General features: G+C 33.3%; 2 protein-coding genes and 1 pseudogene across 2 annotated transcripts; 1 reads left to right on the top strand and 2 right to left on the bottom strand.

Annotated features, from left to right (window-relative positions):
• Window positions 1-358: 358 nt before the first annotated feature.
• On the bottom strand, window positions 359-1,382 carry LOC118051184 (uncharacterized). The gene has a single exon (XM_035061752.2). The coding sequence runs from the start codon at window positions 1,247-1,249 to the stop codon at window positions 626-628; it is 624 nt and encodes a 207-aa protein (XP_034917643.1). The 5' UTR covers window positions 1,250-1,382; the 3' UTR covers window positions 359-625.
• An 8,833-nt stretch (window positions 1,383-10,215) lies between these two features.
• Window positions 10,216-15,448, bottom strand: LOC118051179 (uncharacterized). The gene is made up of 9 exons (XM_035061748.2): window positions 14,767-15,448; window positions 14,210-14,415; window positions 13,172-13,353; window positions 12,761-13,045; window positions 12,624-12,682; window positions 12,481-12,517; window positions 12,297-12,368; window positions 11,079-11,403; window positions 10,216-10,847 (listed from the first exon to the last, which is right to left on the bottom strand). The coding sequence occupies exons 1-9, from the start codon at window positions 14,897-14,899 to the stop codon at window positions 10,470-10,472; spliced, it is 1,677 nt and encodes a 558-aa protein (XP_034917639.1). The 5' UTR covers window positions 14,900-15,448; the 3' UTR covers window positions 10,216-10,469.
• A 1,463-nt stretch (window positions 15,449-16,911) lies between these two features.
• LOC118051274 (hydroxyproline O-arabinosyltransferase 1-like) lies at window positions 16,912-20,151 on the top strand (annotated as a pseudogene).
• Window positions 20,152-20,639: the final 488 nt, after the last annotated feature.

Genomic DNA, 20,639 nt, shown 5'->3' with positions numbered 1-20,639 from the left:
CACAAAATTTGGATTCCAAATCCTAACCAATACGCTACGGCAAATACATTCCTGCACCAATTAACAAAAACATGATTAATAATATATATATATAAAAAATAACCATAAAAAGGAAACAGAAAGGAAGTACCTCGCACCAAACACGACGATCTGATGAACGGTAACGGCACACGTAACGGACGACGAGTGATGGTACGGTGGTAAACGGCAAGCATAACGCTGCAATCACCACGAACGCATCTGAAATCACTCTTTGGGAAATTTTGGAATCAAATTGATTTAATCCATGATTATAGGGATTAAAAAATTAAATTCTATCCCTTAATTTTAATCTTATTTTTAATTTAATATTTAGAAATTGAAGTCCCAAAATCTCCTTCCATAGCAATTGATATGTACAATGAAAAGGATTCCCTTCCAATCTAAAGTCCAACACTAAATCTAACTCTTCCGAGCACACTCAGTCTCTAGCTCGGCCGCCAGTTACGACTCATTGTGGATCTCATGTGTCCACCTCGCGCAGATCCGACACCGTCCAGAGCGAGTTGACTCAGCTATGCACACCATGGCCGCAAAAAATATGAAAGAAACCAAGAACACCAACCTGTAACTGAAACCGTCAAAATCAACAAATGTCATCATCGGCGTTTGATATGATTGATAACCGACTAGGCCGCGGCTGGAAGGCGCCTCTCCTCCGTTGCTGATGCGATGAAGGCCTTATCAAAGCCGTCAACGCTCTCTTCACCCATTCGCCTTCAACGCCACCGATTCTAACCAGCGAATTCGTCATCGCAGACCGCCGCATATTCAACCGGTTTGGAGTAAACGGGGCCCGATTGGTTGAGCTCCGAGTGTTTTTATGCAGACTACACCGAAACGAGCCTCGATGAGTTGTCGGCGAGCACATGCAGGTTCTCTTCGGAGCCGAGATCGGATGGCTATGATTCTTTTTCGAAACGGATATTGACCGATTAGGAGAGATGGATCGGTCAATAGAAAAACGAAAAGAAGGCGAGAGAGATGTTGAGCAAAGATTGACACGAGTCGGGGACGCTGATCGTTGATGAGAATTCTGAAAAAATGTGGATGGTGGAGAATAAAAACTCGAACTTGTGGAGGAAGCAAAAGCAGAAGCTGATGAAGAAGACAAACTGTTATTATAGTGTGTTGGTAATTTTCCACGGGGTGATAGAGATCGTAAGACAGGACCGCTTGATCTTCTCGACTGTGAAGAAGAGGTCGCCATTGTTGAAGAATAAAAGCTTGCAGTATTTTTTTCTTAGTTGAGGAGACAGAGGAAGTAGAAGAAGAACAAGGAGATTTTCTTTTCTTTTTTAAAGGGGGGTTTTGGGGAATTGGTTCAGCAAACCTTGCGAGTCTCCAAGGTTGTATTTATAGGTAGGAGGGAGGAGGGTATGGGTGAAAATAATGGGTGTTGGAGGGGTCTTCTTAGGGATTTAAGTTTGTGTCTGTTGAGTTAACTATGGTTAAGATGCGGTGAGTCTAACTAAGGGTGGAGTAAGGGGGTGTCGATTCTGATCTGACGGTTAGGATTTTGCGATGTGAACAGCAAGGCAACGAGAAAAGGAGCCGTTTAGATACCTGCGTTTCTGGGCAACTGCTAAAGCTGCCATGTGTAAAGTTTTGGGAAACGGTCAGTTTTGTAAGTACGAGAATTTAGTGGTGGTTTCCTAGTTTCTTCGAAATTACCCATCGATGCCATTGTTAGAGGAGTTTTATGGGTAACTCTTAAACTGTCCCTTTCCTTTCCATTTTTCCCAAACGGGGCGTTGTCCTGAAACTTTATTTTTTGAAATGTGTTGAATCGATGTTAGATGTTTTTTTTTTTGTTTTTTTAAAATAATTTGTATTAATGCGAGATGTAAAAAAAAAGAATTTTGTAAATGAGTTTATGATGCGGTTTGAAATTATATTCTAAATAGCATTTTATTTTCTACATGAACAAACTTAAGATTTAACTAATCCCTCAGGATTTGTTTTCTATATTTTGAATCAACTGCATTGCCAGTTTAGACATAATTTATTTTCAAGTTTTAAATTGTAAAACTTAGATTAATACAGTGATTTATCTCGGATTCACTTTGATTTGAGATTTGAATTGATTTGGATTAAAAAAATAAAAAGGAAAAAAATCAGATTGACTTATTGATCTACTCTTGATACAATAAAAAATTAATTGATTTTAAAAAAATTGATTAAAGAGGATGCTATTTTTATTTTTTAAAATAATTTTTTAGTTGACTCTGACCCGTAATCTGGAATGTAGCTCAACCTGCCCTTGATCTGTTTTACAACCATGGTTTCAACTTTTATCTACTCAGATTTTGTTACCTTTTATTACCTGACAGTCAAACAGTCAAGATTCCGCAGAACTAGCGGCCCACGTAATTACTCCGAAAGATAATTTTTTTTTTTATTAGAAATATAATTGTAGTTATTTTTTAAAATATATTTTATTTTTTAAAAATTTATATTTAATATTAACTCATCAAAATGATTTAAAAATATAAAAAATAATTTAAAATAATAAAATAATTTTTAAAAAACATAAATACAAACAAAACAACATAAATTTCAGTTGCAAACACTACTTGTAGTTATGTTTATGAGTATGATAATAGTTGTTTTTTTAAAATTATTTTTGCTTGAAAATATATTAAAATAATTTTTTTTATTTTTAAAAAAATTATTTTTAAAATCAGTACATTAAAATGATTTAAAAATATTAAAAAATATTAATTTCAAATAAAAAAATTATTTTTTTTAAAATATTTTTAAAGTGTAAAAATAAAAAACTACATCAATGTTATTTAAGTTTATCATAATTAATTTTTAACTCCCACCTTTAAAACCCTAGCCACTCCTTGGGCCCTCGCCACCAACTTGTCCGGTGCATTGTTGGATCACCGGTCGTAAGCTGTCAATACCACCTGTCCAAGCTACATTGGCTGTGAGAAAAATAAACCGGAGAAACTGAGGGCTCAGCCGCTCAGGTTTTTTAAAATGGCATCCACCCTGTACGTGTCCTTAACCTTGTCGTAATTAGAGTTGTTTTAACTCTGCAGACAATATTCCCACAGAAACAGCAAGTTTCAATTATGAAATTGTTTGAACTTTAAAGCTTGTTTTGCGGTTATTCTAGTTTTTTTAAATAAATTTTTTAATGTTACAATATATAATGATATTTTTTTATTTTTAAAAAATTATTTTTAACATTAACATATTAAAATGATTTGATAACATTAAAAATATATTATTTTAAAGTTAATAAAAAATAAAAAATAAATTAAATTTAAAAAAAAACATTTTTAAAACATAAAAATAAACATACCTCCTTCAAAATATCAAAACAGATCCATATCAATGCCCTCCTCCCTTTTCTTTAACGTTTCCTTGGCTCGCCTGAGGAGGTTAACAGCTAGCACCGCTAGTATTTTATTTCTTCTTGATTCCTCACGGCCTCGCCTCAGCCTTCTCGTGGTTTCAGCGGTCTCTTGGGTGGATAAGGCTCGAAACTTTATATAATATTATGATCTACAAGGGACGTTATCCTAAGCTATTGAAAATTCCAAGGTGAAAATAAATAATGTTGTAAAATTGTTAAACCCTCTGAGACAATGATATTGAGTAGACAGATTTTTAAATACCAAGTATTTGGGGATATTTTGTATACAAAGTGATTGTAATTGAAAATGATTGAACTTGACCTTTATTTTAGTATTGCCAAATTGTCGGAGATCATGAATTTTTAAGTTTATTTGCCAGCCTTGAAAGATAAGAGCAAGGTAGTTTACATTTTCATAAACCCTAACAGTATTCTCCCGTAGTAAAACTTGACTTAATCTATCTCGGAATATAAATTTAACAGGTTAATTCTAAAATAATATTATTTTAATTTATTTTTAAATAAAATAACATCGTTTTAAATAATTTTATTCTTGTTTAATTAGGTTTAGGTCAGCTTAGAGTAATTTTAAACAAAACTCAACCCAAACTATATTTTATATTAATAAATTACTTAATTAGCCAACTAGACAGGGAACAGGTGTTATAACCACGATAGCATGCCATAGTATCAAAGATAAAAATAAAGATCATAGATTAATCCTTGTGGTATTAGTGTAGGAAAAATAATACAACCAGACAAAACTTTTGTCCGATCTGCATAATTTAAATTTTAATGAAGTTTCGGCTAAGTTTTGTACCATGATTAAGCACATTAGCTGTCTTTATAAACCTTGTTTACTAGATATCAACGACGTTAATAATATTATATGTATAGCCGGCTAATGTTCATGCTACTAGCCGCCGGTGGTCAGTGTATCCATATCTTGGAGAGGATCCAACGTCCCATGAACATTTTACAGACAGACGGGCTTGAAGCCATTTGATAAAAATAATAAAAAATAAAATTGGCGTCCCTTTTTAACGAGGCAGTCTGAAAAGAAGGCAGATGGCGAAGCCAAAAATCCAAGCAGTTAACGTAGAATTGCAGTTGTGGTTTCTAATGCGAGTTAGGTGGAACTGAAAGTCTGAAACTATCTGATTATCTCTCCGGTAGTCGGTTTATTTTTGTCACCATTGGTATCATTTCAATTTGAGATTCAAAAGGAGATTTTGGGGGCCTGTTCGATGAAAAATGGTTTTTTTAAAATTATTTTTTAAATTTTTATCTATCATTATAAAAGTTGGTTCACAAAAATACTTTTCAGTCAAAAACAAATTTGACTTGGTTTCAAAAAAAGTATTTTCCTTTTATTTTGGCGGAAAACACTTTATAAAAGTTGTTAAAAAAAAAAAAAAATATCATATTATTTACTAATTATATCATATTTTAATTGCTATATATTTTTTTTTTTGAATTTTTTTTTAATTTTATCTCTTTAAATTTAATTTTTATATTAACTTTGGTCCTTATTTTTTTAATTGTTATTTGCATTTCTCTTATTATTTTTTAATTGAAATTTTTTATATATCAAATTTTATTCTTATTTTTTTGATTGTTACTTATTTTATTTGAAATAATTTATAAAATGATTATTATTATTATTTTAATTTTTTTATCTTTTAATTTTTTTATTTGTTAGATTTGATATCTATTATTTTAATTATTATTTATTTTATTTGAGATAATTTATAAAATTATATTTTTTTTTCAATTTCATTATCATTTAAACTTTTTAATTTGTAAGATTTGTTCTTTATTATTTTAATAAACTTGAAAAAAAATAAAATATTAATAAGTTATTTTCTAACTCATTTTTGATAACATAATCAAACAATAGAAAGTGTTTTCCAACTTATTTTCCATTACACTATCAAATATCAAAAAATAGTTCACTTTTCCGGAATTTATTTTTGAAAATAAAATTATTTTCCAGCAAACAAACGAGGTCTAAGAAAAAATACAAAAAGTTTTATTGAAAATGATTTATTTTATTTTAGATTTAATGCATATTTAATATTGTGATGCAATATGTTTTTAAACATGTTTTTTTAGTTAAAAATATATTTTTTAATTTTTTATTTATAATATTAGTACACCAAATATATTTTTTTAAAATATGAATTTAATATTTTTTGAGGTAAATATAATGACAAATTGAAGGGCCCGTGATTATTGTGCTTCTCGATCCAATCATTATGAATTGACAAGATGAAGAACTAGTATAATATAAAATAGCAAGAAATTAGCTCTAAAATATTCGACCGTGAAAAGAAGGTGGTGGAATGGTGGCAGGCACTCTCCGCCAATCACGAAAGGAGATCTGAGTGGCTGGATTCTACATTATAGATCATTGATTTAAAGAAAAAAAAGATGCGTGACAGTTGGGAAAAGAGAGATGCCCTCCCCTCACATGGTGGTTTGCGGTTGGGGAAATGGAGAAAGGTTGGTTGAAATTAGTTGCATTGTTATGTGGCGGGAGACATGGAGTTTTCGGAGCGCAATAATGCATCATTGGCCCAAAAATTCACAAAATAATTTAAAAATAAATAACTTTTTTTATGAAATGTTGTTTAGAATGGAATCTTAAACTTCATAATGAGAAAAAAGAAAATGTATATTGATGCTTACCTTTTCTCGAAAGTCCATCTATGTGATTCCAGTCCATTTTTATAATGCATCACGACTATGCTTAGTGCTTCATCTTCAAGCTATTAACCTTCCATTCAAGTCTTATTTATTTATTTATTAATGTAGATATTCGGGTTAACTTGCGTACATCTCGATTAATCCCACGAACCTTAAAATATCACATAAGTTTTTAATGACTCTGAAATTTATGAGATTCGAACTAGTGATATTTAGATAATAAATTTAGAGTCTGATTAATTAAGTTACACCCTTGAATTATTATTTATGTAATTTTTATTGCAGGGTTGCATACAAATTTTTTTATTTTTGCATAAAAATGAGGTTACCACGTAAATTATTTATATATTAAATTCAAGATCTTAGCTCTATACTGTGGCATCACGGGGCTCGATTCCTCGATCTCTCATATGGTTAATTTGAAAAGTGGGAGCGAGCTTGCGAGGCATGGGGTGTTTGACATGTGGCTAATATTTTCCACTTCGACAAGGTTCGTGTTTTTCGAGAACTGAAGGTTGTTGGATTGAATTGTCTCTTATAATTGTCTGTATATAGTAAATATATCAATTTGATATAAACTTCAGGTCTCGAAATAAGATTTTTCTAGTTTTTATTTATTTATTATCATGTCAAATTCTCATAATTGGTAAGTAGCGTTTGAAAATAAAATTGTATTGTATATAGAATTTTTTTTTTAAAAAAAAAATCCTATGTGACATATATAAATTACACTTTCTTTCTAGTAGTGAACATTAAAATTTCAATTTAGACAATAAAATAATTTTTTTATAAATCTTAAAAATAAATTTATAAATTTTTTTATTTTACTATATCAAAGACGTGAAGGTCTTAGAAATTCCACATATCTACAGTAAAAAATAATTAAAAGGCGATATGAATAGTTAACAACAAAAAAAAAACAAAAACTATACATCTCCTCACATTATACTATTAATTATAATATTTTTTATTTATTTTTTTAATATTACATTTATAGGGGATTTTGCTTATCTTTTTTTAATTTACTTTTACGGGTGTATCTCATACTCATGACCTAAACTGCAGATTTGACAGATTATTTAAGTTTTTTTTTTTAATTTTATTATTCAATATTGAATTAATTAAGAATTACACTTTGCGATTTATTTCAGTTTATTTTCTATGAGGTTATTTTTATCTCATAACCTGGGTCATAAGTCAAGGATTTGATGTATTAATCCTGATTGACTCAAGTTATTTTTTATGAGATTTTTTTAATTGATTATTTTTTATTTTTTCTTTCAATATCGGTTAATTGAGAACTGCATTTCATAATTTATTTTAATCCGGGTATCCCAATCTCGAAACCTAGATTGTAGACTTGACAGGTTAACATGAGTTGACACGAGTTATTTTCTAGGTCCATTTTTTAATTATTTTTTTTAATTTTATCATTCAATATTTAGTTTATTGAAAATTAAACTTTATAATTTTTTTCGATTTGTTTTTCACAAGGTTATCATGATTTTATGATTTGATATGTAAATTGATGGGTTGATCAAAATTAATTCAATATATTATTTTCTCGATATTTATTAAAAAACCTTATATTAAATATTTATTGTGAATTAAATTATATTTTTACTTTTTCTTGGTTACTGAATCATGTTCATGTTAAATCAATTTTTATACTGTTTTTATTTTAATTAAAAAAAGTTATTAATAATACTTAAATATTTTTTATGTTAAAAAATCTGATAGACCCCGCAGGCAAAGCGCGTGAGAAATGATGTGGCTGAATTGAAAAGGAGAGGCGAATAAATTGATTTCCTAAATGCGTAGTCTAAAAGATAAGAAAAGCTGAGCCTCTAGTATTTACGGTGGGTCCAAAGCTGGCAAGTTAAGTAACCGAGGAATGGGACCCCCTTGTTTTTCAAAGAAATGGAGGGCAGTCAAAAGTCGGCCTCGTAGCCCACCAAGTCGCTGTTGCTTGTTGAAGGGGCCATCTGGAAAGATTATGTAGAAAAGTCAAAGAGAATAGTTCTCCGCTTTGCAGGACCCCGTCCCAAGGTGATATTTATTGTAGCCTTTCCTTGATTATGATTTTTGTTTTAGCCCTTTCTTGATAATAGTTTTGAAATCCGGTCCGGCAGGTCGACCCGGGATTCGACTCATCCGGGGCTGAAACCGAAACGAGTTGAAGAAAAAATAATAATAAAAAAAACTCGGTGTGACTCGGCTGACCTGGTAGATTGACCTGAGAGCCGATTGACCCGGTCAAGACCCGGTCACAAACCCGTTGATTTTTATTTTTTTTACTAAAACAATATTATTTTAATTTTTTTTTAAAAAAATAACCTGACAACCGGTTAAAACCCAAAATTCAAGTCTTGGACCAAGCCAATTATCAGGTCCAGGTATTAAAACTATGAAAATTAGTGTTCTTTGACGGATTTTTTTTTTTTGGGGCAGCTGAGTCAACAATGTTACACGTATCATCTGCCTCCATTGCTTAAATTTTTGTAGAAAAGTCAATGAGAATAGTTCTCCGCTTTGCAGAACCCCGTCCCAAGGTTCCTGTAAAGGTCGCACTTGGAAGCTGCCACTATCCCTATGAAACGTATACCGTGTTTTTGTTGACATTTATTATGTTATATTCAATTCAATTTAGTCATTAAATATCACATTGCAAGATACGTATTTTTCCTTAAAAAATTACCAAAAAATAATCCATCAAAAAATCATGATTAAACTATATAAAGATAATTTCTTATTTTAGATTTTATCATATACTATAATGTGTTTTTTTTATAACTTATCAGCGGTTTATATATATACACTAACACACATTGTACTATTTTGATATTTCACAAGGAAACTTGTGAAACTTGCATGTTATTTAATATTACTAGATGTCTAACTCGCGCATGCTGTAACTTTTTATTTTTTAAAGAAAAACCCTCTACTAAATAGATTATTTCAATATATTTATATATATATAAAAATCAAAGTATAAATAGAAAGCCTTATCGATGAAATCTAAAAATCAAAATAATTTAAAAATAAATCTCTCGGATTGAATAATTAATTAATTAATTAGTCATAATAATCTCATTCATTCTTTCTAGTCAATGAAATCAATAGCTTATATTGGATGCTTAGTAGGTCAATGTAACTTGTGATTGATATCCAACTTAAATAAATATATTTTTAAAGAGAAAAAATATAAAAATATATTTAAAAAAATACTCTAAAAATATAACTTTATCACGTAATTAAATAAAATTGGTTCAACCTATTAGTAATAAAATTACATAACTTTGTTGAAGCAGTATTTTCTTGGATTTTATTCTATAAAAAAATTAAATGTTTTAGCATGTATAATAAATTTTTATTTATTTATTTATTTATGATGACGGTCATGTTCCAGGAACTATTAAAAACAAAAGTAAACATTCCACAACTCTGTTAAAAATAAAAAAATCACAAGTAAAAATTAAATAGATACACTTAACGTCCTACATAAATACCCCAACAATTAAATATCTCATAAATTAAATGAATACATATAACAACATCCAAAAAATCAAAACATAGATGATAAATCTTGACTCTTCTCGATCCAAAAGACCGAGCATGTGAGGTTTTTAAACGTTGCTGCTGCTAACTTTTGCTTTTGCTCCACTGATAAATGCGACCAGCATCCCATTTCATTTTTTCCCGTGTACTTGTGTGAAAACCTTGCATCGAGCTCTGCAGAAAGCAGCGAGAGAGAATAGTATAATGGATTGAATGATATCTTTTCTCAAAAAATGGCAGCAGCGCAATTAGTTGAAAGTCGACTGCGGCTTTTGAAACACAAGGTGTTCTATTCTTTTTTAAATTTTTTGGAAGAAAATTCATCTAGGTTTTTTCTTTTCTTTCTTTCTTTCTTCCGTTTTGTTTTTTTAATTTCTAAATTCTCTGGTTTCAACATTAGGGTAATTTATTTACTAGAATGCATCTGATTAGTATTAGAAATGTGTTCTTAAGATTGCCTGGTTCCATACGTCTACCATTTTCAACTTTCAAGACCAAGCAAATGGTCTCCTCAGTTCACACTGAGAATTTGACCGATATGAGAGAAAATCGAATCATCGTTCTCTGTTCAAATTTTTGTCCTTGCTCTTCTTAGAAAGCTTGAAACAATGTCACAAACAGGCTTAAAGCACATGTTGATGGAGGTTACACTTGACAACAATTCCAGCATAAATTGGATAAAGTACCAAAAGACGTTAATGCACGTATACAAAACAGCAAATCAAACCGAAGAAGAAAAAACCTCTTCAACCAAATGCCAACAATATGATGAAGTGATCTAAACTTTCATTTCTCAGGAATTTTTTGCCCTTTCCGACCCCTGTGCTGATTCAGACACTAGCTGCTTGGAATACACACGGTGCCGCCTTTCTCTACCATATATGACCCAGAAGATTAGAGAAAGCATAACTGCAGTCGAGACCATCACTAAACCTATGTAGATCCATCTACTGTATCTCCTGAGACCTGGACAATGATCCTTGTATATGTCACTGAATGTTTCCCTTGCAAAAGTGCAGTCTCCTAGCTCCATCAGGAAAGGAGCATAATTATTCAATCCATAGCTCACATTTATTGCAGCTGACATCTGGCTGAAGAATGCAGGGGTCAAACGTCCTGTCGTAGCACATATCCCGGTCGGTGAAACCTGACACACATAGCTACTCCATACCTGAACAAGTTGAGCAAAAACGTTGAGTAATTCTTCCAATTTTTTGCATGAGGGAGTTTGTAAAACTCTCCAGTTTCTTTGCTGATGTAATGTTATTAAGGGAAATCTTAGGCAGAATGAAAGGGCTGGCAAGAGTTCGTCGAATCCTGCCTTTACTTTATAGCCTAGTAATGGTTCCTTCAGTACATATGCATCTTAAAACTTCAATTGTTTCTGGCTTCTATTAATTACCTGTGTAGCATTGGTCAAGTCCACCTCACCAGCACTGCAAGGCCGAATCGTCAAGTCGGCATAAAACGGGTTGCAGAGTATTGGCACCAATGGACCAGATTGGTTGATGTACATTGGTTTGAAGTTGGGGGAGAAGTTGAGATTAGAAACATTAGTGATGACCTGGTTGACAACTTCTACAAGCTGGGAAGTGATTTCCTTGCTCTTTATCAAGGTATCTTGGGTAGTTGCTTGGTCCACACAGGGCAGAATATCGTCTAAAGCTGTATGAGCAGTGGGGTTGTGCACCCAATGATCCATAGCGACACAAGTATCTCCAGCCACGCTAGCATGTAAAAGAAAGAATAATTAGAAATTTGGCGAGGGAATCAGAAATTAAAAAAAAAAAAAAATAAGAGAAAAATGAAGAATTATAAAGGAAATAAGGAATCTAAAAGGACTACTTTTAGTTTCTCTTAAGCATACTAGCTTGCAGGTTAAGAAACAATAGCACTCCAAGACCAAGTAAAGGCAGTGCACTTGCAGTGTGTTTGTTATCCCAACCCCATCATTCTAACGATGTCCATTTTGGAGACTATATCCGTGTCATGACGTGACAGCATTCTATTAATCCACCACCCTTTAAGATCCTTTTAACTTCGAGTCTATTAAGGGATTCATAGAGTGATCACCTCCTATAAAAGGATGCTTCCAGTTGAAGTGAGCACGGTGAACAGGCTCAACAATTAGACAAAGAAACCATAGAAGCAGAAACAAAACAGTAGAGGGGAAAGAAGTTACAGAATTGAATATGAAAGATGAATGAGAACATGATTTAGGTGAATCATTTTGGAGATAGTTGAAACAAAGAGATGAATGTTATGTGTGGTGTGATATCCAATGCGGTACAAACAGTTTGATCCTTGTTTCGAACATGATCACTAGAATTATTTCGGACTAAGAATATTTAAGTTTCAGATGGCAGGACAGATTCACTGTTTGGAAAATTGTTGACAGTAACTACAGATCAGTCTTCTCTTTACAAATAATACCAACCAGAAGGCTGTAAGAAGATGATCTTCACATTTCTCACCACAAGGACTAATCAAAGTATTCTAGTGAGTTTCAACCCACTAGATGATAAATGTCAGCAAAAAAATTTAGTTCAGTGGACCAAATAGACTTGCAGGAGACATCTGCAACTGGACCAATAAGCATAGTCAGCAGCATATAACTTACTTGTGGAGAAGAAGGAATGTGCCACACAAAATGAATGTTCCAGCAACAAGAATCCATCCAACGATGACCAGGCTGCAACAATTTTACGAGGTTCATCAATCGAGAGCAGGTAACAATTAAATGCAATGATACTGAGACTACTAGACAACGGGGCATGAATGTTGAGATATAGAAAATCACTTACATGTACACCAGGAACTGCATGCCGAAAATCGAGAACACTAGAACACAAAAACTCAAAACATCATTACATGCGCTTTGCAACAACTTTTAAACATTGGAATCATTCACACTTTATCTTATCAAGAAAAAAAGAAGAGGCCTTACAGAATCCAAGAAATGTTAGGAGAAGCATAATAGCAGCAGTAGTAATCAGTGCCACTCTCCTGCATGAACATGCTCATTATATGATCAAGGTGACCTACTCAATCAGATACAATAAGCTTCGGTATCCTTCAACTTACACAGAATCCAGGAGATCTTTTATGTCTTCTGAATTATCCACCGTTTTGTCAGCAAGGACACTAGCAGAAGAATTAATTCTTGTTCCAATCTGGTCAATATCAGTTTGGACATTAGAAGGTAGAAAAACTTCATCAACTCCAACTAGCTTGGCTGAAGCAATAAAATCTGAAACAGCCCTTAGTTTATCGACTGTGGTGTCTGCCTGATTCACAACATACTCCAAAGTTTCTGTTGTGCTTTTGTGAAATCTTTCCTGAGCAGTATATAGAACAACACATCCAATCCTGTGGCCAAAAAATTAAGCATTAGTTTCTTCATAATAGATTGATGCATGTATACACAGGTGCATGCACATATGTATGCATGTGTGTGTGTGTGTGAGAGAGAGAGAGAGAGAGAGAGGCATCTACATAGCACAAATGCTGAAGAGAATGAGGAAAACGAGGGAGAGAGCATAAGCTGTTTGAGAGTAGCCATAGCGCTGCCTTTTGCAACAGAAATGACAAAGACAACCAATGAGTAAGCACAGCCCAAATACCAGGAACCAGACTGCAGCAATAGCAAACAGAGGAGCTGCAGTGAAACCTACAGACTGCATTCAAACAAAATTTTCAGTTACCAGAGAACTCTCGAAGAAATCTGAAAATCCAGCCTAAACACACAATTAGAATGTGGTTAGTATCAAACAAGTAAAATCCAACACAGAATGTCCATTCAATAACTCTACATTGTTTTCCTCGATTACAACATCCACCAATAACTTTTCATCACCTGCTAGAAGGTAGATTATTGATTAATGCTGTTATTTTATTTTGATTAACTTGAATCATTTGCCTAGACAAGACTATTATTCTGGTTCAAGAATTTAGATAACATGCAAGGCACATTTCAAGCAAGTAGCATTAAACTCTGCTTGATATCAAACCATATCAACAGCCTGCCTCGTCACAATCATTCTCATAACGATATCGGATATCAGAACTAGCAATTTGTTATCTTCAACAAACTGTAATGAAAAGTATTTATACTGATTTCAACAAGATTCTAAGATTATTGGTATTTTTCTTGATTAAAAGATTAGAGAAATCAGCAATTAATGATTGAATGTTGCTAAACTCTGCATATTTTTTCCAGTTCTATTAATGAATGCAAATTGGGATCTTTCCTCCATCACAAACAATTATGACATTCATTTCATACATAGTCTCTAAAGCACCCTGACCATAAACTAGTACATTACATTTACTTCTTTCTCTGCATAGCATATCGGCATGCTGACAACATGTTACAAATGTAAGATCCAATCTAGTAATTGTCAACTGGTAATTAAGAAAGATTGAAACCCTACACGTCTACAACAACAACAGTACATAATCATCAATGAACAACCTAAAAAGACAAAGAAAGATGAATGCTAGCGGGGTGTGACCGTTGATGAATAAACTTACAGCCCAGTAATGACGATCACTGATATTCCATCCTCCAGTGTATCTTTTGAAATCATTAAGAGGGTCTTTTCTGTAAGTCCTCTTTGGAGCTAACAACAGTACTGGTGAGTTATCAACAGGTTCACCGATGGGTGCCTCCACCACAGGCCTCCTTGTCCCCCATGAGAACTCCACTTCATACTTAGCTTCATCTGCTCTCCCTGCCACTGCATTGCAAAATCAACACAAAATGATACAACTTTATATGCAAACATCAAAGGTGAGTAAAGTAAAGATTTTCTGCTTGGTAGCTTAGAAAATTCAGAAAAACAAAAGAAAAAAAACAAAATTTTGCAAAGCTAAGTGTGTTAGTTTAGGCTTCCAAGAAGCATGAAAACTTGCAATAATCAAGTAAAAAAGTTTCAACATGCGCATTTTAGTGGGGTCACATAAAAGTGTTGAAACACTAAAGTATAACTCTCCAGTCCTCTTTTTTCTTGCTACATTTTCTCAGTAACCAAACAGAAGTTGATGAAACAGCGGAACTTAACAGAAAAGTTAAGAGAGAAGAAGTGTACCAGCAGGGGGTAGAGCGAGGAAGGAAGGGAAGGGAACAGAAGCACCATGTGAGTGGGGAACGGATGCTGAAGAAGTAAAGAAGACAAAGGTAAGCAGAAGAAGAGTAGATGACAGTAACCCGTGACATAACATGATGGCACACGGTCACAGAGAGGGGGAGGGAGGGAAAGAAAGAGGCTCTCTGTTTTTCTTTACTGGGTTGTTTGATGCAAGCTTTTCAGATAAAGACACAGAAAATCTGTTGGTTCTTTTCTTCCTTTCCCATTGGACATGTAAACAATCTTAATTTTCTTCTTTCTATCTTTCCTTTCCCTATTATTCTTAATTAATCCCAGCTTCATAAGGTGAGTGAATTAATTAATCTAAAACTTAAAAAATATTAAAAAATTTAAAACTACAACGGAATATGGTATTTTTATATTAATAAAACTCAAAATAATAAACGATTAATTGTTCAGTAGCAGATGGAGTGGAAAAGTAGGGAGGTGGAGAGCTTATGTATTATGGGGTGCAATGATGGGAAAAGGGTTCCAATGCAAAATGGAAACCAACTGGATGGGTCCCGGAGGGGGCGAGTTTCCCAAAAAATTACGACCTTTGTCGTCCCTTTTTTGTCTTCGAAACCGGAAATTGTTTTCTGAGGTCCACAATTTCCGGCCATTTTCATGGCTTTCAATGTTTTCTTGCCTTCCCGCCTCGCAGCCTATGGCTAGAGCAGAGAGATGGGTAACTGGGCTCTCCAGGCATCCTGTGCGGGCCTTTACCACATGGTTTTCAACTCGATTTTTAAAATCCATCATCAGCAATTATTGATGCGTGTGCAAAAAGAATTGTTCGAGGTATTTTCGTATAAAATCAGAGAAAACGAGTTTATTAATTGAATTTTTTTTTTGTTTTAAATGGATTTTTTCTGTTTCTCCGATCATCTAGAAAATTAAAGAAAATCAAAATAATTATCTCTCAAAATTTCCACCGTAAGAAACAATAATCCATCGAGAAATATTTTCATAATAAATAAATAAAACTAGAAATACAAACAAAAAAATATTTTGTAAAAATGAACACAGCCTTAAGTTTTTTTTTTTTTTTCATGTTTTAAGAGTGAAGTACTCTCTACCGAAACTTCACAGACATAAGTATTTGCATCTCTACAGTTTAGAGTTGCTAGAGATGAAGCAAAATGTCCCTTTTCGTTGATTATCTCCGAAGGTTCCAAGCCAATCAAAATTATAGTGTGTAGTATCGAGGCACTATAATATATTTTTTTATTTGTTTAATAAGATAATATTAAAAATAAATTTTAAACAATAATAAAAAAAATTTAAACAAAAATGTTTTAAAAAAGAGCCACCATTTTCATGATAACAAATATGTCTCTATGATAACAAACATTACATTATATACATATAGCTTATTATGTCCTATACCATGATTAGAATGTCGCACACTTAGAACAAATAATACAATGCTTCACATTTTATTTTGAGAATTATTATTTTGAGAATTATAAGAAGATAGAATTAGATAACTAAATGATCAAAATAAGTCTAATGTACAACAAGAAATATTCTTTTTAAATAACAGGAATAAGGAGACCCAACTTACAATTATTTTTAAAGTGCTTATAGTTGTTTTTTAAAGTATTTTTTGTGCTAAAATATATTAAAATAATATATTTTTTTTATTTTTTTAAAATTATTTTAAAGACCAGCGCATCAAAATAATCCAAAACAAATATAAAAAAAATAATTTTAATTTTTTTTTAAATTTTTTAAAAATACTAATACAATCATATTTCTAAACCCTTTTTAAATTTAAAAATTGTTCATATCTCTCTTTAAGATTGATGGAATTGTTTCAAGTATTTCAGGGTACCATAATTTCAATTTTTTTATGTATTTTAAAAACATGCTTTATAAGAAAAAATATTAAATTATTTTTTTAATTTTTCTTTTTATGATTTAAATATTTCAATAAAAAATCACTTTAGAAATACTCCATGCATCACAATACTCAAACCTGTACAGATAAAAAAAATCATGGTAAGAGGTGACGCACAACTGACATGTCGCCTAGGTAAAAAAATTCTAAAATAACAGTAACAGCTCAGTTTGTCAGTGACTTCTTCCAGCCACTACCAAGAAAACTGTTTTTTTTTTTTTTTTTTTTTTTTTTTTTTCCCCTGCAACGGCCACAGCCTCCTTCCCTCCCTTTCTAGCAGCCATAGACGCTTATATAACACAGAGAGAGATCTTTAGACTTTAGAGAGAGAAACAAAAAATGGGTTGTGGGAATTTCTTCTTTATAGTACTAATAACCTTCTCAGTAGCCCTTATAACATACAACATCCTTATATCTGCAAACGCACCACTTAAACAAGACTTACCAGGTCCATCATCAAGATCAACACTTTTGGTTGACCCAGTAATCAAGATGCCATTAGAAAGATCAAGAAGATCGAGTTTTGGTAAAAAAGAGACTGTTTCATACAGCTGTGACAGCTTCTGATTCTGTGTATAATACTTGGCAATGTAGGGTAATGTATTATTGGTACAAGAAGCATAAAGATGGACCCAATAGTGAGATGGGAGGGTTCACTAGGATCTTGCATTCTGGAAAGCCTGATAAGTTTATGGAGGAAATCCCAACTTTTATAGCACAGCCCTTGCCTGCTGGGATGGATCAGGTTTGTGTTCTTTTGAAATTTGGGTCTGTTTTAGTTTTTTGATTTAGGTAGTTTACTTTTAGAATTAGTTGAAGTTGCACTCACTTTGAGAGTTGGTCAAAGTCTTTAGCTTGGTTAACTGAATTTGAGAGTATCATGATTGTTAAAATCTGGATTATTGAACATTGTCACGATTCAGGCCTGAATTTGGATATAAATTGTCTCGATGTAAATTGATTGATGTTGTTATAGTAGAAGTTGTTGATTGTATAGAGACTCTGGCTTGAAGCAGATGGCTTCCTGCTGGCTTCTTTTTGAGAATGACAAGTCAACCCAGCCAAAAAAAAAATCCGAATGATGTTCCCCTCATGCTTCAATGGGGAAAATTGGGAGAAACTGGTCGTATTTGAAGATTTTCCTTGTTTTCGGCGTTACTATTGGTTAAATTTCCATTATTTGCTTATCTCAAATCTTACACAATCACAGGGCTATATAGTTCTCAACAGACCTTGGGCATTTGTGCAATGGCTTCAGAAAGCAGACATAAAAGAAGAGTACGAAACGTTAAAATCCCCAGCTTCTGTGACGAGTTTGATCTTTATTTCAGTAGATTTGACTTTATCCATGTTGTTTTACTTTGTACTCAGTTACATATTGATGGCAGAGCCAGATCATATTATTGTCAAGCCCATCCCGAACCTATCTAAAGATGGCCTTGGAGCTGCATTTCCTTTCTTTTACATTGAACCAAGAAAGTATGAGTCTGTCCTCCGAAAGTACTTCCCTGAGGACAAGGGACCAATAACAAACATCGACCCCATAGGAAATTCTTCTGTCATTATTGGGAAGGTTTGTGTTTTAATATGCTCTTTCTGACTGTATTATTCTTCCAAAAAGTGGCCTTTTCTTGATTGTCTGTGCAACATTGTTAGGAATCTCTTAAGAAGATTGCTCCCACTTGGATGAATGTCTCCTTGGCAATGAAAAAGGATCCCGAAACAGATAAAGCTTTTGGCTGGGTGCTTGAAATGTGAGACTTTCGTGGTTAACTCCATTTTTGCGAAGACCTTATTGTAGGCAACTGACCTTTTCTGTTTCCCCTTGCTCTTTGCTAAATACAGGTATGGTTATGCTGTTTCATCTGCTCTACATGGTGTTGGCAACATCCTGTACAAGGACTTCATGATCCAGGTTTGATTAGAGTAGCACTTCCTTGCTGTCATACACCAGTCTGAAAAAATGTAGAAAATGTAGAAAATTCCCTCGAGTTCATTGCAAAATCTCTCATTTCCTGAAATCATAACGATGTGCCATTTTTTTTTATTTCAAATTTTAGGGCTTGCCTTTTACTAGTAGTTGCCCATTTTGCATCTTTTAACAGCCTCCTTGGGATACAGAAGTTGGCAAGAAGTTCATAATTCATTACACTTACGGATGTGACTATGATATGAAGGTAGTCTACTGTTGATATAGACTGATACAATTTTATGTTCTGAGCTGTTCAAGTATGAAGAAAAGATAAAGAGGAACAGCTTCTGACTTCTTGGTTTATTGTAATTACATTCATTTGCTATTATCAAGGCTGGTTCAACAAGATTTTGGTTTTTGTTTCTTTGATTGCAGGGTAAATTAACCTACGGAAAGATTGGAGAATGGAGGTTTGACAAGAGATCTTATGATAACGCTATACCCCCAAGAAACCTTCCCTTGCCTCCACCGGGTGTTCCAGAGAGTGTGGTATGTTTCATTTCACCTTATAGTCCTAACTTGTTGCTGCATGATTATGATGCACGAAAAGCTTTAACAAACAATTTAACAAGCTTTTTGGCCCTTGGAGTTTTCCGTTCTTGCTCATTTTTTTCTCATTTCACACGGGGAACTAATTCTGTCCTAAAATTCAAGATTTTGCTACTTTTACCATTAAGTAGAGCACGGGAAATTTATGCAACCCAACATCCCAGGTGTGAACAGCAATTTCCTGGGAGCATACCCATGCAGAATAAACTCAAGCTCCCTTCAAGTATCATATTCAGTGCTGGATTAAAGAGTACATTTAAGTTTTTGGTAATTAATATCTTGGTCATGCTGAAAGGTCAAATGGGCACGTTAAAAATGTTTAGTAAATTGTTGGATGTATTGAAATTAAGCTACTGCAATAGTCAGCTTTAGGTATAGCAACCAAGTTTAGACAAATTCTTGGTTCTCTTTACCCATCTGAGCATATTGCCAGTCTTTATGGAAGGAGACTTTGGGGTAAACTATGAAATTGACACCCCCCGGAGAGTAATCACTATTAAGCTCTAAGATCGAAGCTTTGCTGTAGAGTGATGTCCCGTCATCAGTTCAAGTTCATGTTATTTAAGCAAATATAACATGGCAGGTTACTCTGGTGAAAATGGTGAATGAAGCTACTGCAAACATTCCAAATTGGGGATCCTAAAGAGGATATATATGTTATGCGAAAAAGATTGTGAGCATTTGAATCTCATGCAACCCTTGGCAATCGTTGGGAGCTAGCAGACTGCAATGTGCTCGATGTAATAGTAACCTACACGAATAAATTCAGATCAGGCTAACACTATTGGTCGATGTACACTTACAGTATTACCTGAGTATTCCTAAACACTAGCCTTCATCTGCACCTGATTAGTTTTATGTATTATTATCTATTGTTACAGGCATGATTCTTTTTTCCGTAATTTTTTATTACTTTTAAACAGAGGATAGTCTCCTCGCATGGAGAACGGGAAAAAAAAAAAAAAAAAACAGTAATATTGTAATTCTAAAAAAGGCTCTGTAACACTGCTTCCGTCGATTGCACATATTTTTTATTGATGCAGTTGGCAAAAGCAGATATAACGCGCAGGATTTCGGAGCAAAACATTTGCCAAGACAACTGGTTAATAATGCTGTTCTAACACTACCATAAATGTTAAACTCTCAATTACAGTACAGAACGGTGGCCAAGCTAGTATGTAAGGCCCGCTCTTGACATCCATGGTCAGCAGCACCATAGATGTCAAGGCTGGCTTGTGGTCACTCGTTTTCCTCACCATTGATAACTAGGGACCATGTATACCATGCCTGAGCTTTGAGTGTGTGCTCAAGTAGCCATAGAAGTTTGGTAGGGAAGATTGAGACCTAAAAGCTTGGTACAAGTTCAAACACAACGAGGGACAGATCGGATTTAAAAGGCGGTACCAAAAC

This window comes from Populus alba, chromosome 18 (assembly GCF_005239225.2).
Source record: "Populus alba chromosome 18, ASM523922v2, whole genome shotgun sequence".
NCBI lineage: Eukaryota > Viridiplantae > Streptophyta > Magnoliopsida > Malpighiales > Salicaceae > Populus > Populus alba.
This window is presented reverse-complemented; position numbering and strand designations above follow the sequence as displayed.